Below are 19605 nucleotides of genomic sequence, written 5' to 3'. Positions count from 1 at the left end.
GGCTCACATTAAGTCTCTCATCTATCACAACCCCCAGGTCCTTCTCTGCCGAGTTCCTCAAGGATCACTCCTCCCAGTCTGTACAGGTGCCTGGGTTTCTTCCAGCCCAAGTGCAAAACCTTGCACTTTGCTGTGTTGAACCTCATTAGGTTCACCCAGGCCCACCTTTCAAAAGCATTAACACATGAAGGAAAAGTTAGGGTAATCTGAAATTATAGTCCTCACTGCAGCATTAATTTCTTCATTGTAGCATATGTAGGGAACTGTGAAGGAGGACAATACACTTTTTAATTATTTTAAAGATTATATCTTAATTTACCTATTAGAAAAAAAAGACAGCAGACAATACATTCAACATTCATGGCCATTGCTGTCAGTCTGTGCCAGGTCAGGAAAAACAAACAAACCCAACCAACAGTAATTAAAAAAAAATAAATGTCCAAGACCTACACAAGAACATACTACAGCAAGTATGCAGACAAACTTGTGTGCCTCTATGCAAGACAAACAAACTTGTGTGCCTCAGGTGGCGCAGTGGTATAAGGTGTTGCTTGTAACACCAGAGGCCCGGGGTTCAAATCCCCCCTGTGGCACAAGTGGTAGAAATGCTGCTGTGCTACACAGAAAGGCTCGAATCCTAGGAGTTGGACTCGATGATCTCTAAGGTCCCTTCCAACTCGCACGATACTGTGATAATCAAATGCAGGCAAATACCTACAGATTTTGGGGAGAGGAAGAAAAAAGTAGATTTTACAAAATTCATTAAAACAATTGTATAGGAATCTGTGTGATTATCTACAATGTAATACAGTTAGTTTTAGCAATAGCACCACAAATAATGATGTAAAGGTTTCCTATCAGCAAAAGCCTGAGGTTTAAGATTTTCTGAAGTAGGCTTCTATCTGTTCCAGAGTCTGTCCTTTAGTTTCAGGAACATAAAAGGCTGCAAAAGTCACGCTGAGGCAGGAGAAGGCAGAGAAGAGCCAGAATGTTCCATAGGATGTTAAGAAACCCTAAGGCAGGGAGAAAACAAAAAAAAATATAAGTCACTACAACCACAGTCTATATATACTGCTGAAGAAGTCTGGCACAAGGTTTTATTGGGAGCATCTTTGATAGGTTTCTATATAAAAATAAGTGTCGAATTTTGATTTATGATGCTTACTACAAAATCGTGAAATTCCTTGGTCACTAAAAAGGCCATAACCCAGTTTGTTAACACACAGGCACCACCTGATATGCCCCTCGCTTTAAGTGGGAAGATTTCAGACATTACCAGCCATGGAACTGGACCCCAGCCAAGTGCAAAACCTGCAATTACAAAAAGAAGAAAATAAATTTCAAAGGGGAGAGTGTCAGGCCAATAATGCTACAAGAGTACATTTTTGGGGGAGTGTGCTAAACACTAGCACACTTTTTAAGGCTAATTAAGGACTCTTAGCAAGCAAAATTTCTTAATAAGAAGCTTCTGAAGTGGTCAACTTTAGAAACAAGATTAATTTTTAACTTGCTGCTGTCTTGATCTGTCACAACATTCAGTTTGGCTCAGATATTACCAGAGACCTTTTTCCCACATTAATGGTTGTCAAGTTATTCAACCTAAGCAATTACTACTTAATATCAGCACAAGGAGGTATACATTTATTTTGCAGAACACTGACTTAAATATTTAGCTTCTAGCTTGATCACAAAGGTGGTGAGTGATCAGCATCACTTTGTCTTATACACTTAAAAGCTGTGTCAAACACAGTTCCAATTTTCAACAATGTGAGAAAAATGGAACAAGTATGTAACAGTCACAAGAAAGTCCAAGTTGCATGTAATTTTTACTTAGAAGCCTGTCCTACTTACCAGCAACAAAGAGTCCTAGGCTTACTACCGCAAGCCAGGATAGTCTAGATTCTGTTCCTGGTGATACTGAATTTAAAGTGAACCACAGATCAGCAGTTGATGAATTGTTCCCACTTGGAAAGACCATTTTAAAGTAAAACCCAAACAACGCAGTACTGAGAGCCATAATTATCCCTGAAAAGTAAGCAATAACTGAGTTGTCAATGATTGTTGCTTAGGCACTCTTTTTTCTGAGACCTAAATGCAAGATATGCTGGCTCTAGCAGAAGTGGTTCCAAAAAGATAACATTATTAGAAATAAACATTCGCCTCAACAAGAGGCACACAAATTAAACCAGTTTTTACAGCAGTCATTGCTATTGAGTGTGCACTGTGACAGCTATCAACGATTTGTCCAAAGTAAAAATCAGCCTGGTAAAAAGACAAAAAGACAGCTCTAACTAGTTTCAAAGTATGTATAACACGGCAATTTCCTCTTATGAATCAGGGGTTAAGCCATCAGCTATAATCTGCTTGTAAAATAAAGCACTTGAAATAAATAAATTGTAACAATTTCTCCAATAGTTCCAGCATTTTTTAGTACTCTGCATATCTCTTCTCATAGAACAGAATTCAGTAAGTTATTTTACCAGACACATAAAGCAGCACTTTTCTTCCGGTTTTATCTATGATAAGTGCAGCCACAGCAGTGAAATACACTTGTATGGAACCCACAACAACAGAAGCCATTCTGCTGTCCTGAAATAAAGGAGGAGACAGGGAGAAGAATTTGCTCTTTCAGGCTGGTAACAGGATTACGTGTCAGGCATTAGAGATGCATTTGCTTCTTAATTCTGGAACAAGAAAAACTGCACAACATAAATTAGCTAGGGGAAGGAATACATAAAGACATCCACATTAATTAACACAATATATTGGTCTCTTAGTAAGTTATTTAATGTCACAACTTGCCCCTACTGTCTGACTTCTGAAGCACTGAATTTATAACTGTATTTTTAAAAAAGTTCTATTACAAGGATGAGATGACTATAATAAAGATTTCTATCCATATCAAAGTTTCAGACACAACATACTTCCCCACAAAAAAAAACCCAACAACATTCAGGTATGCCAGAGTAATACAGTTAAGAGATTATCTATAATTTAAAACAAAAGACGATCATCAGCACTCAAACTCTGTTACTTATGATGCAGATAGGTTTAATATCAGGTAAATTTGTTACATATTCTATGCTTACTCAGCACCAACTAAGCTGAAACTATAGACATTTAACAGCACGCTGATTACCTGGAAGTTTGCATCTTCAAAGATTGTTTCTGCATAAAACATAACTGCATTAATGCCTGTTACTTGCTGGAGAAACATCAGAATCACACCAATAAGAAGTGGCCTGTAGACTGAAGGATTCTTAAGTTCAAAGAGGCTTAGTCCCTGTTAAAAAAAGATGATGCAATGGCTCCATGAAAAAAAAATTACTTTAAATGAACATAAAAATCCTCAGAACATTTCAGCATGTTCAAAGAGTAAGTTTTTCACCCCTCTTCAGCAAAATTAAATTTCTTAGTAGTAAAAGTGTTTACATTTGAAGTATGAGAACTCCAGGAAAATATTTTTAGCCTTCTCTCAGGTTCTAGAGACAAAAATCGATGGTACTTTACAGAGAAAGTTAACAGGAAAGAATTCAGACTTTGCAGAAATAAAACGTCAATCATTAGACATGAGTGTCTAAGCTCATATCTCATTACAAGAGGTTAAATACTGCTTTTAGAGTGGTACAACAGCAAATAAGTGTTAGAGGCAGTGAACAATCCTATAAAACTGATAAAACTGCTAATTACAGTGAGAAAGCATAACTGTCTATTGTCAGAGAAAGATCACGCTACACACGCATACCAACACTGATAGCAGTTGCAGCTGGAAGGCAGAAGTAAAAAAGATTATTTGAATCTCATTGCTTCTTCAGTTCATTTGTGATGAAACAGGTTTGGACCACTGTAGAAATGGCTATTAACTAAACTATGATAAAAATCATTTAATTAAACCGTATACTTTGGGACTTTTTGTCTTTAGTGTAAGTCAGATTCTCATCACCTCCTCCTCAGCATTAGCTTCAATTTGTCTGCATTCCCATTCATGGTCCACATATGGTCCTCGCAGGAACTGTAAAGCAGCGATAGCTTCTGCACGTTTATTCTGATCCAGCAGAAATCTCGGTGTTTCAGGCATGAACAACATAAACAAAAGCATTATGCATGGTGGAAAAGAACATAGTACTGCCAGCCATTGCCATTTTAGTGCCATTCCTGCACAACAAAAAGGAAAAAGAAAAAACAAACATCAGCTATATAAGAATTAATATTTGTACAACAAAATTAATGGCTATGCAAATGAACTGACCTTTGCTTTCAATTCCTTAGTGCAGTTCTTTCACTACAAGTATTAATTCTTTTTTGTACAGACCTAACTCCAATACCTGCAATGTAGGCTCCAAGTATGCCAGTCACCACCATCAACTGGACAAAAGAGCCAAGCATACCACGAACACTTGTATGAGAAATTTCCGATATATATACCTAAAAAAGGGAGAAAATGTCTAATAATTACCTCAATCCAATGTAGGATCAAGAAGTAGAGAAATAATTTATTTCTGAAAACCAGATGTATTTCCTAGAAATGCTCAAAAAAAAAAAAAATCTTCAGTAAAATGGAGAGGGTAGAATAGTATCATCTCATAAATACATATTAACAGTATGAAAAACCAGGGAAAAAGGGAGACCCCAGGAAGAATGTTGTTGCTGCCAGCTAAGGATCTGACAGACAAATAAACTTGCATTAGTAAGGGCTTCCTTCTGCTTCCTGCAGAAACACATAGCCCGGGCCACATATAAAAGTCTTTTCAAATCTAAGCTGGAACCTTTTAATTCACTGTAAAGACTGGGCATCATTTCATTCTCAAAAAAATCCAAAATTAATTGTCCTTATCTTAACATACATATTAACAGCAGGCATCAAATCTCATCCAATATCTGGGGTCAGCTTAAATTTTTCAGTTTTCTTTTTGTATTCTTTTCACGCATTGATACTAAGTCATGGCTACAGATCAGCAACAGAGAGAAAACAGAAATACCCCTCCCTCCCTTTTTTAACATATTCAATTCTTCCTAAAGTTAATATTGAAATAAGTATTCTTTAACTCAATAATAATTCAGATCTACAAAACCACATTATTGTATATGTCATTTTTATCCCTCATCACTGCAACTTTATATATCTTTTACAAATAACCTTTTCATAAGGAAACTCAGGAGCTCACCTCCAGGAAAAAGAGAAAGCAGTCAGGTGTGTCAATATCTGTGAAGGAGTTCTGTTTGCTTTTTAACAGCCTACACAGCAAAGTTCTTAGCAATGGAAAAAGTTGCACAAGATTACCATTTAGATCCCATTGCTATGATTTTTTGTTTAGTTTTAAAGTATGTTATGACTTCCTTCCCTTTTATGTTTCAGTTCGCTTTTTTCTTCAAAAACTAGGAATGCAGAAACACCAGAAAATAAACTCAAATACTAAAATTCTAGACCATTTATTTAATGCTACTGCTAGATCCAAAGGAATTTTTTCATAGAATGGCTGGGACTGGGAGGGACTCTAATGATTATCTCATTCCAACCCCCAGTTTGACCCAGCTGGTCAAATAATACCAGAAAAGAAGATAAGCACAAATTGTTTCCATTAAACTACTGCAAGGGTATTTCTGAATACACGAGAAAAGTTAATTTTCTAAAGATAACAGTTTAATGGAAGCAGAAGTCACTACCTCTGAGTAGGCTCCAGGGAGACCAGATGACAGCTTTTCACTACCTGAAGGAGGGCTTATAAGAAAGAAAGAAACAGATTCTTCAACAGGGTCTGCTGTGACAGGACAAGGAGAAACAGTTTTAAACTAAAAGAGGGGAGATTTAAACTAGATATAAGAAAAAAGGGTTTTTACGACAAGGGTAGTGAAGCACAGATACAGGTTGTCCAGAGGGCTTCTGGATGCTCTGTTCCTGGAGGCATTCAAAGTCAGGTTGGAGCAAGCTCTGAGCGCACTGATCTAGCTGTAGCTTGTTCATTGCAGGAGAACTGGACTAGATGACCTTTAAAGATCCCTTCCAACTCAGACAATTCTCTTCTACAATTCTACTTGGCATTGCACTAGAATTTATAAGTGATCACAGTTTAATTACAAACCTTAAGTCTTTACCATTATTAGTACAGAATTTAAAGAGATAAATATTAGACCATTGCAAAATATAAACAGAAATAAGCACAGAATCACAGAATGGTTTGGGTTAGAAGGGATCTTTAAGATCATGCAGTTCCAACTCCCCTGATGTAGGCAGGGACACCTCCCTCTAGACCATGATGCTCACAGCCCCATCCAGCCTGGCCTTGAAGCTTCCAAGGAAGGGGCATCCACAGCCTCACTGGGCAACCTGTTCCAGGGTCTCGCCACCCTCACATGAAGCGTTTTTTCCTGATATCTAGTCTAAATCTACCCTCTTCCACTTTAAAACTATTTCCCCTTGTTCTGTTGCTACCTGCCATTACAGAAAAGTCCCTCCCCGGCTTTCCTGTAGGCCTCCTTCAGGTACTGGAAGGCTGCTAAAGGGTCACCTTGGCGCCTTCTGTTCTCCAGGCTGAAGAGCCCCACTTCTCTAGGGGAGGTGTTCCAGCCCTCTGATCATCTTCATGGCCCTCCTCTATCAGTTTAATAGACAGAAGAAGAATCGGAGCAATCATATCACTGTAATAAGAATGTGTAGTACAGAAGTGCTACTACAAGAAGCAACTTTTTTTTAATTTACATTTTCATTGTTATTAGAAACATGCAAAATATGATTCTATAACAGTTTATTCTAAATCTGCTGCCTTTGCTAGAATCACTACAGCCAAATCACTTATAGTCATACTACAGAATAACAAATGCTCAAATAGAAAAGCCTAAAAAGCAAACAATTATACGAGCCACCTTGTGACCAGAAATGACGTTCTACTTACTGGAACAACAAGTGAAGTAATTCCACTGGCTAAGCCAGTTAGTATTCGTCCAAAATAGAGCATCCAGATGTTCTGAGCTGAAATAATAACTATATATCCAGAGACATATGGTATTGAACACAGCATCAGACTCAGCTTTCTCCCAATTTTATCCACAAGGTAGGCTCCCAATATTCCTCCAGCAGCAGCTCCCAATGTTACTATAGACTTCAAAAAACAAGTTAAAAAAGTACATATCATAGAATGCTTAGAGTTGGAAGAGACCTCTGAAGGCCATCCAGTCCAACTCCCCTGCGATGAATAGGGACACAACAGTTAGATCAGGCAGTCCAGGGCTTTATCCAGCCTCACTTTATCCAGTCTCTAGAGACGGGGGCATCAACCACAACACTAGGCAACCTGTTCCACTGCCTCACCACCCTCACTGTAAAATATATTTTCCTATATCTAACCTAAATCTACTCTCTTTGAGTTTGAAGCTGTTTCCCCTTGTGATAGAACAAGGAGACCCTGCTAAAGAATCTGTTCTCTTCTTTCCTGTAGCTCCGCTTTAGTTACTGACAGGCCACCACCATGTCACCCTGCAGCCTTCTCTTGTCCAGGCTGAAGAGCCCCAGCTCTCTCAGCCTGTTCTCATAGGAGAAGTGTTCCATTCCGTGGATCATTTCTGTGGCCCTTCTCCGCACATGCTCCAACAGGTCTACGTCTCTCCTGTACTGAGGACTCCACATCTGGATGCAGCATTCCATCTAGAACGGATGATGCCCCATCCCTGGAGACCAGCTGTGGCATCCCTGTTCATTTCAGGGGAGTTGGAGTAAATGGCCTTCAGAAGTCCCTTCCAAATACAAAGATTCTATGTTTCCATGGATATATACATATACATCTATCTATCTATATGTCTATCTATCTATATAGATATAAATACATAAATAACACATGACAAATTCTTTTAAGTAAATAGCTTCTGAAAATAAAATTCACGCAGGTGTTTAGAAAAACAAAATAAACATTAACTTCTTATCAAATCATAGTCAAGAAGCACGATTCACCGCAATTGGACAGCAAGCAATTCTCAGGTCACATACAAAGCCCTCTCAGTGGAGAAAGAAATGCAACAGTATGTTTATTTTATCTTTTTATTCACAAACTAGCTTCCCAAACTGTTTTAAAGCCCTGAAGACTGTTACTGTGAATAGCCTGAAGTCCAGCCTGCATCCCAAAAGCTGATGTTCCCTTTGTCAATAGATTGCACCCAGTTTATTCACAAATTGATTTTCTGTGGTCCCTGGACAGGTTAAATTAAGGAGATTAAAAGTTGACGCAACATTTTAGCATCAAAAAAGAAGTTACAAGAATAAGGGCATTTATTTACACGTGGAGAGTTAGGAGTGTATAACAATGGTATTACTTAGGAAGAAAAGAACCAATCACTGACAAAAAAATCACAACAAAAAATCATTATCAAGATCCTCATTTGTACTTGTCCACAGAATCACACAATCACAGAATAACCTGGGTTGGAAGGGACCTCAAGGATCATGAAGCTCCACCCCCCCTGCCTGGCAAACATACACATTTACTAGATCAGGTTGCCCAGGGCCCCATCCAACCTGGCCTTGAACACCTCCAAGGACAGGGCATCCACAATCTCCCTGGGCAGCCTGTTCCAGGGCCTCACCACTCTCCTAGTAAAGAACTTCCCCTTAACATCCAACCTAAATCTTCCCTCCTTCAACTTGGATCCATTTCCCCTAGTCCTGCTATTATCAGCCCTTTCAAAGAGTTTACTCCCCTCCTGGGTGGAGGTTCCCTTCAGGTATTGAAAGGCTGCAATGAGGTCACCCCACAGCCTTCTCTTCTCCAGGCTGAACAAGCCTAACTCCCTCAGCCTGTCCTCATAGGGGAGGTGCTCCAGCCCCCTGATCATCTTTGTGGCCCTCCTCTGGACCCTTTCCAACTGCTCTATGTCCTTCTTGTACTGAGGGCTCCATACCTGGACACAGTACTCCAGATGGGGCCTCACAAGAGCCGAGTAGAGAGGGACAATCACCTCCCTAGCCCTGCTGACCACCCCTCTCCTGATGGAGCCCAGGATCCCATTTGCCTTCCGAGCCGCCAGAGCACACTGCTGGCTCATGTTGAGTCTCTCGTCCATCAGGACCCCCAGGTCCTTCTCTGCCGAGCTGCTCTCAAGGACAACTCCTCCCAGCCTGTACAGGTGCCTGGGGTTCTTCCGGCCCAAGTGCAAAACCTTGCACTTTGCCGTGTTGAACCTCATTAGGTTCACCCGAGCCCAGCTTTCCAGCCTGTCGAGGTCCCTCTGGATGGCATCTCTTCCTTCCACCGTATCAACCGCACCTCTCAGCTTGGTGTCGTCAGCAAACTTGCTGAGGGTGCACTCAATTCCCTCATCGATGTCATTAATAAAGATGTTGAAGAGCACCGGTCCCAATACAGACCCTTGAGGGACACCACTCGTTACCGGCCTCCACCTGGACATAGAGCCATTGACCACCCCCCTCTGTCTGCGACCTTTCAACCAATTGCTTATCCATCGAGTTGTCCACCCATCAAATCCACCTCCCTCCAATTTGGAGATGAGGATGTGGTGGGGGACCATGTCAAAGGCCTTGCTCAGGTCCAGGTAAATGACATCGGTCGCCTTCCCTTCATCCACCATTTCGTTCACCACGAGGGGAAATCACAAGAGCGTAATGTATCATAAAAGACTTACCCCAAACCACGATGCCTGATTGTCGTCCAGTCGTAATTTCGGATTGCCGATTTTCCTCAGCTCTGGAATAGCAGGTGAGCTATAGCCTAGCACGAAGCCAAAGCTAAGCGGTCCCAGGACAGCAGCGAACGTGGTCAGGTACAGCTTCTTGTTTTGCACTCTGAGGCGGAAGATACCGACAAGGATCGTGCCGCCGCCCCCTCACGGCTCCGGCCCCTCAAGGGGCCGTTAACGCGCGGATGGACTCGACGGAGGTTCTGACCCAGAGGTCACATTTTCCGCGTTCTCTCTCGCTTTCTCCCCCCCCGCGCCACCCAAAATCGGCAGCGGCCGCGCTGCAGCGCAACGGGGCTGCCCCCCCCCGGGCCCTCCAGAGGCAGAGACGCAGCACCAACCCGCACCTCAGGTAAGCGTCCGAAGTAGGGTGAGCCAACAGGTACTGGGACTCCTCTGCCGCCATGTCCCGGCCGCAGGAGGGCGTCTCGGCACGAGTAAAATCAGCTGCTTCTACACGGCCGGCAGCAGCCACCTCGCAGGGCAGGCTCAGACCCGCGCACGGCGCCGAACGCAGAGAAGTAACGCAGCGCTTTACGGCTCCAGTTCAGACGGAAACGGCCGCAGCGAGCAGCGGGGCCCGGTGACGTTTGGAGGATGCGCCGGAAGCTGCCTGCGAACGGAGCGCCGTGGGCTTCGGTGGAGTGCCTCCCCTCGGGTGACGGCCGGCTCGCTCGGTGCGGGGGCCTCGCGTCTCCCCCGGCGCTGGAGGTGACCGAGGCTCCCATCGCTGTCCGAGGGCGGCAGCCTTCCGTGAGTGCCCGCAGGCCGCGGCGCGGACCGCAGAAGTAGCGGGAGTCCGTCCTTCTGCTGCGGGAGCGATGGCCGCGGGGAAGCCCCAGCCCCTGCCGGGCCCCGGAGGACCGTGCGAGGCGCGGCGGCTGCCTGCTGAGGGACGCTGCGCGCCCGGCCGCTACCTGAGGTGAGCGCCGCGGCCCACTGCTGCGCGTGGGCGGAAGGCGCTGGAAGTCTCCGGGCTGCGCCGTGCTCTCTGCGAGCGGAGGTGGACGGGAGCGGCCGTGAGTGGAGCGTTTGCGGATAACGCGAGGAGCAGTGTGCGCACGGCACGTGCTGCAGTGAGAAATTGCTTGCTCTTAAGAAAACACGTGCCGGTTAGAGTGGCAAACGCAGTCTGCCGAAGGTGCTGAAGAAAGCCCTGAAGTTCTGTCAGTAGAAGTTACTGTATGAACTAATAGCACGATAGGAGCAGCTGTCTCTGCGTGTTTAATTAAGAAGGCCTTCAGATTATTTTTAAGATATTATCAAGAAGTAATACTTCTCTACATCTGTAGACTTTCCTAGTGAAGACTCTACTTTTCCGTACTTTTCTGTGTCATGTTCAGAGATGTACTTCAAGCTTTTATTCTGTGAAGGAGAAAGTGTACGTATTATGAGCTCCCGTTCCGATTCCCCAATTCACTTGATTTGGGAGCTTCTGTTACTTAAATTCATTTAGTTATCTAGTGTGCTGAATGAGATCTCCCACAGAAAATAAATCTGGCTTAACAGTTTGCCACATGCTCATCTTTTTAATCGCTTGCTCAAGCCTATTGTAGGAACTTGAGATGCCACAGCATACAGAAACAAATACAGGTCACGTAGTTCAAGAGGTAGCATTTCAAGCTGTAGGTTTCACAGGCCTGTTCATTGGATGTAAACTGAGAAAACAAGGGTCGGGGGGGAGGGGAGTTTGTTTTATAAGAAAAAACAAAGACATGAAGGAGGTACAGAAGAGGTTACATGCCCTTCAACACGATTCTCCAGACATCTCTTTGTATCTTCTTTAAGCAAGAGCAGGTAACTTTTTTTGAAGTGAAGACAAGAGTCTGAGTTCATTCAGTCAGTAATTAGCTTCTTGTTATTCTGTTTTTATGCTTTGTTTTCTTCCTTTTTTTCAACTAAACGATAAGTAAACTGTAAAACAGCATTTATTCACTAAAGTAGATTTAAAACTTGGATCAACTCTTACTGGATTCAGAATGTGAAAATGTTAACTCATTTCATGAAAGATGTAAACATTCGTAGTGAATGCTAGCATGCACTGTCTCCTACAACTCACTTCCAAGTCTTAAGTAGGACAAATAGCAGTTTCAAGGATGTGCGAATGCTTCTTACTAACCTAATGAATATTTTGTGCTGTGATTGATCACTTCAGTCTGTGCTTTAACATGCCATTTAAAATACTGATGTACCAGTAATAATGATGTGATGCTTACCTTGTTTTCTGAACAGAACTAATACAGTATTTTGATGTACCGCAGGTAAATTTTTCCATAACCTTATGGAGAAAAAGGACTTTGAAGCATGGCTTGATAACATTTCTATTACATTTCTTTCTCTGACGGACTTGCAGAAAAATGAAACTCTGGATCACCTGATTAGCTTGAGTGGAGCAGTCCAGCTCAGGCACCTCTCGAATAATCTAGAGATTCTTCTCAAGAGGGACTTCCTCAAACTTCTTCCATTGGAACTTAGTTTTTATCTGTTAAAATGGCTTGATCCTCACACCTTACTCACATGTTGCCTCGTCTCTAAACAGTGGAATAAGGTTATAAGTGCCTGCACAGAGGTGTGGCAAACTGCATGTAAGAATTTGGGTTGGCAAATAGATGACTCTGTTCAGGATCCTCTGCATTGGAAGAAGGTTTACCTAAAGGCTATTTTAAGGATGAAGCAACTGAAGGACCATGAAGCCTTTGAGACATCCTCTTTAATTGGACACAGTGCCAGAGTATATGCACTTTACTATAGAGATGGTCTTCTGTGCACAGGTAGGAAGTTCAGAAAACTTGGAGTCTTACTATTCTTTGTTATCTCTACCCCCAAACTCCTCCAGTTGATTAATGAGAAGTTGATTTTTCTTGACCAGACAGATTATTTTCGTTATGCAAGCTCAAGGCAATTCAGTTTTATTTTTTTTCCATTTTCTGAAACATCTGGTATGCTGTCAAGCTCACTAAACATTTTAATAGGAAAACAAACAAACAACCGGGAGACCAATTTATTTATTCGTTAAATAAAAAGACATGGGTACAGTGCTGCATATTGTTCTTCAGATTAGCAAGCTCATTTGAGAAGTACATTTATGTTAGGTGTCCTCTTAGAGGATATCTGTGATCTCACTCAGGTTAAACAAAGTTTGGTCTCACAGTGTGATCGCCCTAGACTCAAGCTGTGTCAGGAAAAGTCTGTCTTCCTGGCAGTAAGATAATTTCTCTGTTACATTCTTAAGCACTTTCAGTTCTTAACATGATCTTGTTTCTTGTATGAATACCTGTAAACTAGATTTAACCTTGCTATGAATCTGATATGCACATTGCATTGATGGTTTCAGCTTCCTTCCTGAAGACTGCAGACTTCAAGATTTCATTGTGAACTCAGAAATACACATCCCTCCACATCTTCTGGTACACTAGGGTGGTTACTAGAAACAAGCAACTAGACTCTAGGCAGTCTTTTCACTTAACTAGCAACCAGGGAAGGAAAATACAAAGGAAACATCACTGTCAGACCTTACTGGGAAGCTGCATACTTCTGTGCTGAAACCAAAAGGGAAAAAAGAGGTGGAAGCATCTAGGACTTTTGTCCAGTCTTTGTTACAAGTTTTGGTGGAGAAAGGAAATGCAGGTGAAAGGGCCAGGTATTCATCTGCTGTCTTTCCATCTTTCTCTACAAAGAGATTTGATGGACTCCTTTCCTATGTGAAACAAAGAAAAGCTTGCAGTACAGTCAGTTTGCTCTGCAAACCTGGATGTGATCTAATCATATAAAACTTCCAGGTATTTTTCTCAGTAGACGCTTACAAATAGAGGGAATGTTGGAAACTGTGGAAGGTTCTAAAAGTATGTGGAAAAATTGGAAGAGAGATATCTAGCATCTTTAGATTTTTAATTCTTTCCTCTGAGAAAAGGCTGAGAGAACTGGGACTGTTTAGCCTACAGAAGGGAAGGCTTGAAGGAAACTTATTAATATGTATGAATACCTGAGGGGAGGTACAGTGAGTTCAGAGCCAGGGTGTTTTCAGAGGTGCCCTGTGATGGGGCAGGAGGATATGGGCACAAAATAAAACACTCGAGGTTCCATCTGAACACTGGGAAACCTTTCTTTACTGTGCAGGTGATGGAGCACTGGCACAGGTTGCTCAGAGAGGTTGTGGAGGACTAGTAATTTTATTTAGTATTTGTTTACAATTATCCTTTTGTTTTATGTTCCAGGATCAGATGACTTGTCTGCAAAACTGTGGGATGTAAGCACAGGTCAGTGCATCTATGGTATCCAGACACACACTTGTGCTACAGTGAAGTTTGATGAACAAAAACTTGTAACAGGCTCTTTTGATAACACCGTAGCCTGTTGGGAATGGAGCTCTGGGGCAAAAACACAGCATTTCAGAGGACACACTGGCGCAGGTATGTTGAACATCTCAGATTTTATTTTCATCAGTCAAGTAACATACATATAGTACATGTAGTACATATAGTATATGTATATATATTCATATATGTACATATATTCATTCATATATCTCTATATATGCATATATAGAGATATATGTATGTGTGTGTATGTGTATATATAGAGAGAGAGAGAACAGATATATATATATATATAGAACAGATTATAATCTGTTGCCCCCAGTGTGCCCCCAGTGGCGCAGTGGTATAAGCTGCTGCCTGCGGCACTGGAGGGCCCAGGTTCGAATCCCCCCCCTGTGGCGCAGGGGTAGAAGTGCCGCTTCGCTACACAGGGGGCTCGAAACCCGGGAGTTGGACTCGATGATCTCTAAGGTCCCTTCCAACTCGCACGATACTATGATACTATGATAATTTAAGTTTGCTTTGTCCACAGTAGTATATTTGTAAGGCTCTGTACCCAATGAGGGAAGTGAGAGAGAAGTGGCCAGAATAGATCTAGATCTGTTTACCCTTGAATAACTCTTATGCATAGCCATATAGTGTTTTGTAGGTGTAGAAACAATACTATCATGGTGATTTAGTGTTTTAGAGTCTAGAACAAAAGATGCAAATTCTGTTTATCACCTGTTAACAGGGAGCAATGGCAGTGGGAGTTCTCCAAATTCCCGCACTGGAGATAGTCTTACAGGAAAAAGCACAGTCAAGCCTGGGGATCTCTGTTTGCATTTCAGTCTTAATTCTGTATCCTCAGCTCAGATGTAGGTCTGTTTTCCATGAATAATGAGATGTATTAATCGTAATAATCCTGCTGGAATTGATTTCTTAGAACTATTAGGATAGGAACTTCAACATAATCCAGCCATAATGGAACCAATGATCTTCATGCTTTTAATTTGAACAAACATCTGGTAATGTTGCAGTGTAAACTCAGGAATAGAGAGTAATAATTTACGTGTGCAGTTGAAGAGCAACAATTAAAACTGTAATAGTCAGTGAATTTGACCTAGCCACAGTATCACAGGAAAACACATACACAGACTGTTGCTGCTTTTGAAAACCCTCTTTGCTTGTAGTTTTTAGTGTGGACTACAACGATGAACTTGATGTTCTAGTCAGTGGTTCTGCAGACTTCACTGTGAAAGTGTGGGCCTTATCAACAGGAACGTGCCTGAATACCCTTACTGGACACACAGAATGGGTCACTAAGGTGTGAATTTTTAGTTTTTTTAGTTTTTTAGTTAATCTTGATAAATATTTGCATGAAGTTTGCAAGTTGTTCTCACTTTCTGTTTTCTAATCCCAGTCTTGCCCCTAGGTGTAGAATCTGAAGAAGATCAGGAAATGTAGATATTGCAAAATAGTGTTTAAACAGAAAGAAAAGCTGTAAATAAACTTTTCAAAAGATTGAAGAGATTTCTGTTCTGAAGTAGCTAGAATAATACTAGGAATCAACATTAGATTGAAAGATCAAATGAATGCAATCATTCGGAAAGCAAGCTACTTTTTAAAAATTATGTAGAAAATTAACAATTGTGATAACTAAAGTCTAAACATAAAAAGTCTGAAGTTTAGAAATGGTATTTCACTCCTGAGCATTTCAGAAATTGGAATGTGCACTGAGGGCAGAATTCTGGAAAAGTACCTGTGTTAACTTATCTATACAAGAAGTTCTTGCTAGTAGTTAGTGTAAATGGTAGTTTCCCTTCAGGTGCTGAAAGCATCTGTATTACTTTTGACCATTTGTGTCGTGTATTCTTGTGTAACAAAATGGACAATGCAAATGAATGCTTGGTTAGTTAACAGCATCAAAATAAGTCATTACATCCTTCAATTACAGGTAGTTTTGCAGAAGTGCAAAGTCAAATCTCTTATGCATAGTCCTGGGGATTATATTCTTTTAAGTGCAGATAAGTATGAAATCAAGGTATGTACCATATATCGTACATGTATCATTGCAATACGCAAGGAAGCAGAATATTTGAGTGCTTCTCTGATTCAGAAATAATATAGGATTTTTTCTCTCATAGTCCCTGCTTATAAAGATATGTACAAGACAAGAAACTCTTTGGAAGCTAACTATTCATGTTTAGAATTAAATGGTAGATCAATATATATATAATAAAATTCAAAATATAAGTGTTTTTATTGTCTGCCTAATATGCTAACTTGTCAGTGGGATGCTTACTGCAAATGCTGCTGTTGTTGCAAACTGTTGAGTTGGAGGATACTGTATGTAAATAGTCTGTGTTACAAGTCAGTTATAGAACTGACACATGAAAGGTGATAAATATTTTTGAAAAACAGGCACACATTTACCTGATGCTTTACAAGAGACTGTAAGCGATGTTTAATTTATGTAGTAGTTTATAATTTGAATGTTTTATGGTCTTAAACTGTTTTCTAATTCTAGATTTGGCCTATTGGAAGGGAAATAAACTGCAAGTGTTTAAAAACACTGTCTGTTTCTGAAGATCGCAGCATCTCTCTACAGCCCAGACTGCACTTTGATGGTAAATACATAGTGTGCAGTTCAGCACTAGGATTATACCAGTGGGATTTTGCCAGCTATGATATTGTCAGGTAAATGTTTCAGCATCAGATGTGCAGAATTTATTCTCAAGGTGTACTTTAAAAAAAAATGGAAAGTGCTGTGTGTTGGAGTTTTTAATGCTTTTCAAAAGGATTGTGATTAAAAAATTGTTAAACATCATTCTTCACAAATATTGCCAGGTTTCATTCTAATTTATCTCTAATTATACCAACCATTTGATTGCTGTTTTGATTTCTGGCCATAAGCCAGCCCTCTTTCATATTTTAAATACATGAGTGTTAGATTTTTTTAAATAGACTTAAATCAGGCTGCACTGCTGTGGTGACAAGAAGCTAATGTTGCTATGAGAATTGCTCTGCAGTGAAGCAGAAGGTCTTTTCTAGGAGTCATTTGATGGGAGAAGATATTAAAATGACCTTTTCCTTACAGCACTACTGAACTGAGATCTGTCATTCTCACTAACTAGGTGGAATGTTAGTGAAATCTATCAGATTGAAAAAAAGGCTAAAATATTCTGTTTTAGAAAAAAAGTGTGACTTTTATCTATTGGAAATGGTGTAACAATCTTTGTGGTGACATCGAAGATTCTAACTTATTAAAGAAAAAAATTGTATTCTAGAACTCTTAGCAGACTCTTAATTGAAATGGCTGGAATTTTGTGAAGAGTGCCTGCTATAGGAAGATCAGCTCCAAATGAAGTACTTCTAAGATGGAATTCCTCAGTTATTCTTACTATTAGCTTTCAAAAGAGAAAGGTAGTCACTCTTTGCTAAAACCAGATTTTCATATCCATGTGTTTTTGTGCCTCAGTTCTGTGCATTATTATAACTGTATGGTCAAATGCTGTGGAAAAATTATTCTTTTCAATTTCTGTTCAGGTTTGATTTATGAAGCAAAAAATCCCAAAGCTATAGTGGAATTAATATGCATGGCTTTTTCTCCCTGACATGTATATGTTTAATTTACACTAAGGGTCAGTAAAGCAGCATTCTGTTTATATCTGGAATGATATACAATGTTGTCACAAGATGGCATTTTTAGACTTTATTCTCCAGCTTTTAAAAAAGTGGTCAAATAAGAGGTTATACCTTTTACACGCACTTAGGCATTAAATCTATATAAAAATTTACTGTAAAACATAAAGTACATCTGTTCTTTTGTGTATATCTGGGAGCAGACTTTTATTTCTGTCATGCTTTTCAGAATCCATTTCAAACCTTATGCTTTGCTTACATTTAGAATGGTCATGAATGCAGAAAGCCAGTACTGAAACCACAGACCTGACACAGAAGTTCACTTGCTTAATATGAAAAATTTGCATCCAGTTATTCCTTAGTATAGACGCATAAGGATTTGTTTTTGTAATGCAGGTTCATAACTATGTAGTGATGGAGTTTCTAACAATGCTGTCTTATCTTCTAGGGTTATCAAGACTCCTGACTTCTCAAATGTGTCCTTGCTGGGCTTTGGAGAGATATTTGCTCTACTGTTTGATAATAGATACCTGTATATAATGGACTTGAGGACAGAAGAACTGATAAGCCGTTGGCCTCTACCAGAGTATAGAAAATCAAAAAGAGGCTCAAGTTTTTTGGCTGGTGAAATGTCTTGGTTAAATGGACTAAATGGTCAAAATGATACAGGTTTGGTTTTTGCCACCAGTATGCCAGACCACAGTATCCATTTGGTGTTATGGAAAGAACATGGCTGAAAAGATTACATATATGCAGAATCTTCAGGATTATATGGACTATCAGCAATGTGTCCATCAAATGAAACTTTGCATGAACCAAAGTTGCAAATCTAATGGTATCATCATGCAATGCACAATCATTTGATTTTATTTGGGCATTTGGGAACAGATTGGTTTTGACATAATACAACAGAGCATGCTAACAGTATTCACCATTAAATTTGTCTTTGCTCATGTTTAAGCATACCTGTTTGGGCTCTGAAGCATAGCTTGTGAAGTTAAAACTATTCAGATCCACCATTAAGTCTAAAATGAAATAGTGCTTGACCTCATTTCTGCCCTTTTTTGTTGTTGTTGTTGTTGTTGTTGAAACAGAAGGTGGAGCTACTGTTTTAGATTAGGCTTTTGTGCTTTTGTACATGTAACACCAAATACTGGTTACAGTGCATGGCTCCTTGTTCAACTTGAATGAGAACATAGTTAGATCTTTTTTCTCCCCAGTGCTGATCTTCTAAAAAAGTTTTTTTTTCTTTATGTTAGCTTTAAATACTTATCCTTTGAAACCGAGTAATAAACAGAGTTCTTTAACTAGAATCAGATGCTAACAATAACCATTTGTTTAAGCTCAGGAATGTGCCAATACAGGCTCTTCTCAGTCAGAGTGAGCCAACTTTTCACGTATCTGTTAGAGCTTGCCAAAGCAATTAACCTTAGAGCTCCTCTGATGGTATTTTGTCATATTTGCTGGTGGTTATCTCACTCAGAATATTTTGATTAGTATTTTTATAGTCCCCATTTCTGATTATGTGGGAATGCACCGGTAGATAGAAATGAAATGAATTGGGTGACATTCAGTCCCTACAGCAAGAATAATTACGTAAATGATGCCTGCCAGCCATACATTTTTTCCAAAAAGTTAAAGTGCATTATTATATTAATTGCTACATCTACATTTGAAAAGGGGGCAATTGTGAATGGCACATCTTTAAAAATAGAGAATAAAAAAAATAAAATCAAAAATTTGAGAAAAAGACATAAGAGTAGGAAAACATCTTTTATTTTGATCAGCTGTAAGAGACCGGATGTATAGATGCATTAACTATTGAGTAGCAATACTCCACATACTTCTGTGGTGTTCGACACGTACTTAAAAGATGTATCTATGAAATCGCAACTCCAATGCTTTAGAAATACTTAGGGGTTTTGCTTTGTTTTGCTTTTTCATTACAATAAAATTTCCCCTTCGTCTCTGTTTTTATATAGAT

General features: G+C 40.2%; 2 protein-coding genes across 10 annotated transcripts; one reads left to right on the top strand and one right to left on the bottom strand.

The window, feature by feature from the left end:
• Positions 1-416: 416 nt before the first annotated feature.
• Positions 417-10268, bottom strand: SLC2A8 (solute carrier family 2 member 8). 3 transcript variants are annotated; one of them, XM_072352400.1, is made up of 10 exons: positions 10029-10268; positions 9628-9787; positions 6891-7097; positions 4326-4425; positions 3944-4155; positions 3140-3283; positions 2481-2589; positions 1852-2025; positions 1166-1311; positions 417-1013 (listed from the first exon to the last, which is right to left on the bottom strand). In XM_072352400.1, exons 1-10 carry the CDS (start codon positions 10085-10087, stop codon positions 876-878), a joined length of 1449 nt encoding a protein of 482 aa, XP_072208501.1. In that variant the 5' UTR covers positions 10088-10268; the 3' UTR covers positions 417-875. The 3 variants fall into 3 exon arrangements, with proteins under 3 accessions (XP_072208501.1, XP_072208502.1, XP_072208503.1); XM_072352401.1 differs by lacking the exon at positions 1852-2025; XM_072352402.1 differs by lacking the exon at positions 6891-7097 and having other exon boundaries at positions 10029-10162.
• On the top strand, positions 10015-19604 carry FBXW2 (F-box and WD repeat domain containing 2). Of its 7 annotated transcripts, none has more exons than XM_072352406.1 (7): positions 10015-10033; positions 11943-12452; positions 13896-14090; positions 15170-15303; positions 15934-16020; positions 16507-16676; positions 18070-19604. In XM_072352406.1, the coding sequence occupies exons 2-7, from the start codon at positions 11963-11965 to the stop codon at positions 18356-18358; spliced, it is 1365 nt and encodes a 454-aa protein (XP_072208507.1). In that variant the 5' UTR covers positions 10015-10033; positions 11943-11962; the 3' UTR covers positions 18359-19604. The 7 variants fall into 7 exon arrangements, with proteins under 7 accessions (XP_072208507.1, XP_072208504.1, XP_072208510.1 ...); XM_072352403.1 differs by lacking the exon at positions 10015-10033 and adding an exon at positions 10473-10603; XM_072352409.1 differs by lacking the exon at positions 10015-10033 and adding an exon at positions 10473-10603 and having other exon boundaries at positions 16507-16606; positions 18070-18303.
• The last annotated feature ends 1 nt before the right edge of the window (position 19605 follows it).

This window comes from Excalfactoria chinensis, chromosome 18 (genome assembly GCF_039878825.1).
Source record: "Excalfactoria chinensis isolate bCotChi1 chromosome 18, bCotChi1.hap2, whole genome shotgun sequence".
NCBI lineage: Eukaryota > Metazoa > Chordata > Aves > Galliformes > Phasianidae > Excalfactoria > Excalfactoria chinensis.
The sequence above is the reverse complement of the archived record's forward strand: the minus strand, read 5'-3'. Positions and strand labels throughout refer to the sequence as shown.

Coding starts and splice junctions, on each gene's coding strand:
- SLC2A8 (XM_072352400.1), bottom strand. CDS start 10,087: ATGGCGGCAGAGGAGTCCCAGTACCTGTTGGCTCACCCTACTTCGGAC. Junction 4,156..4,325: donor ACTTGGAGCCTACATTGCAG/GTATTGGAGTTA, acceptor TTTGTTGTGCAG/GAATGGCACTAAAATGGCAA. Junction 1,312..1,851: donor CCTAGGACTCTTTGTTGCTG/GTAAGTAGGACA, acceptor TTGTAATTGCAG/GTTTTGCACTTGGCTGGGGT.
- FBXW2 (XM_072352406.1), top strand. CDS start 11,963: ATGGAGAAAAAGGACTTTGAAGCATGGCTTGATAACATTTCTATTACA. Junction 12,453..13,895: donor AGATGGTCTTCTGTGCACAG/GTAGGAAGTTCA, acceptor TTTATGTTCCAG/GATCAGATGACTTGTCTGCA. Junction 14,091..15,169: donor CAGAGGACACACTGGCGCAG/GTATGTTGAACA, acceptor CTTTGCTTGTAG/TTTTTAGTGTGGACTACAAC.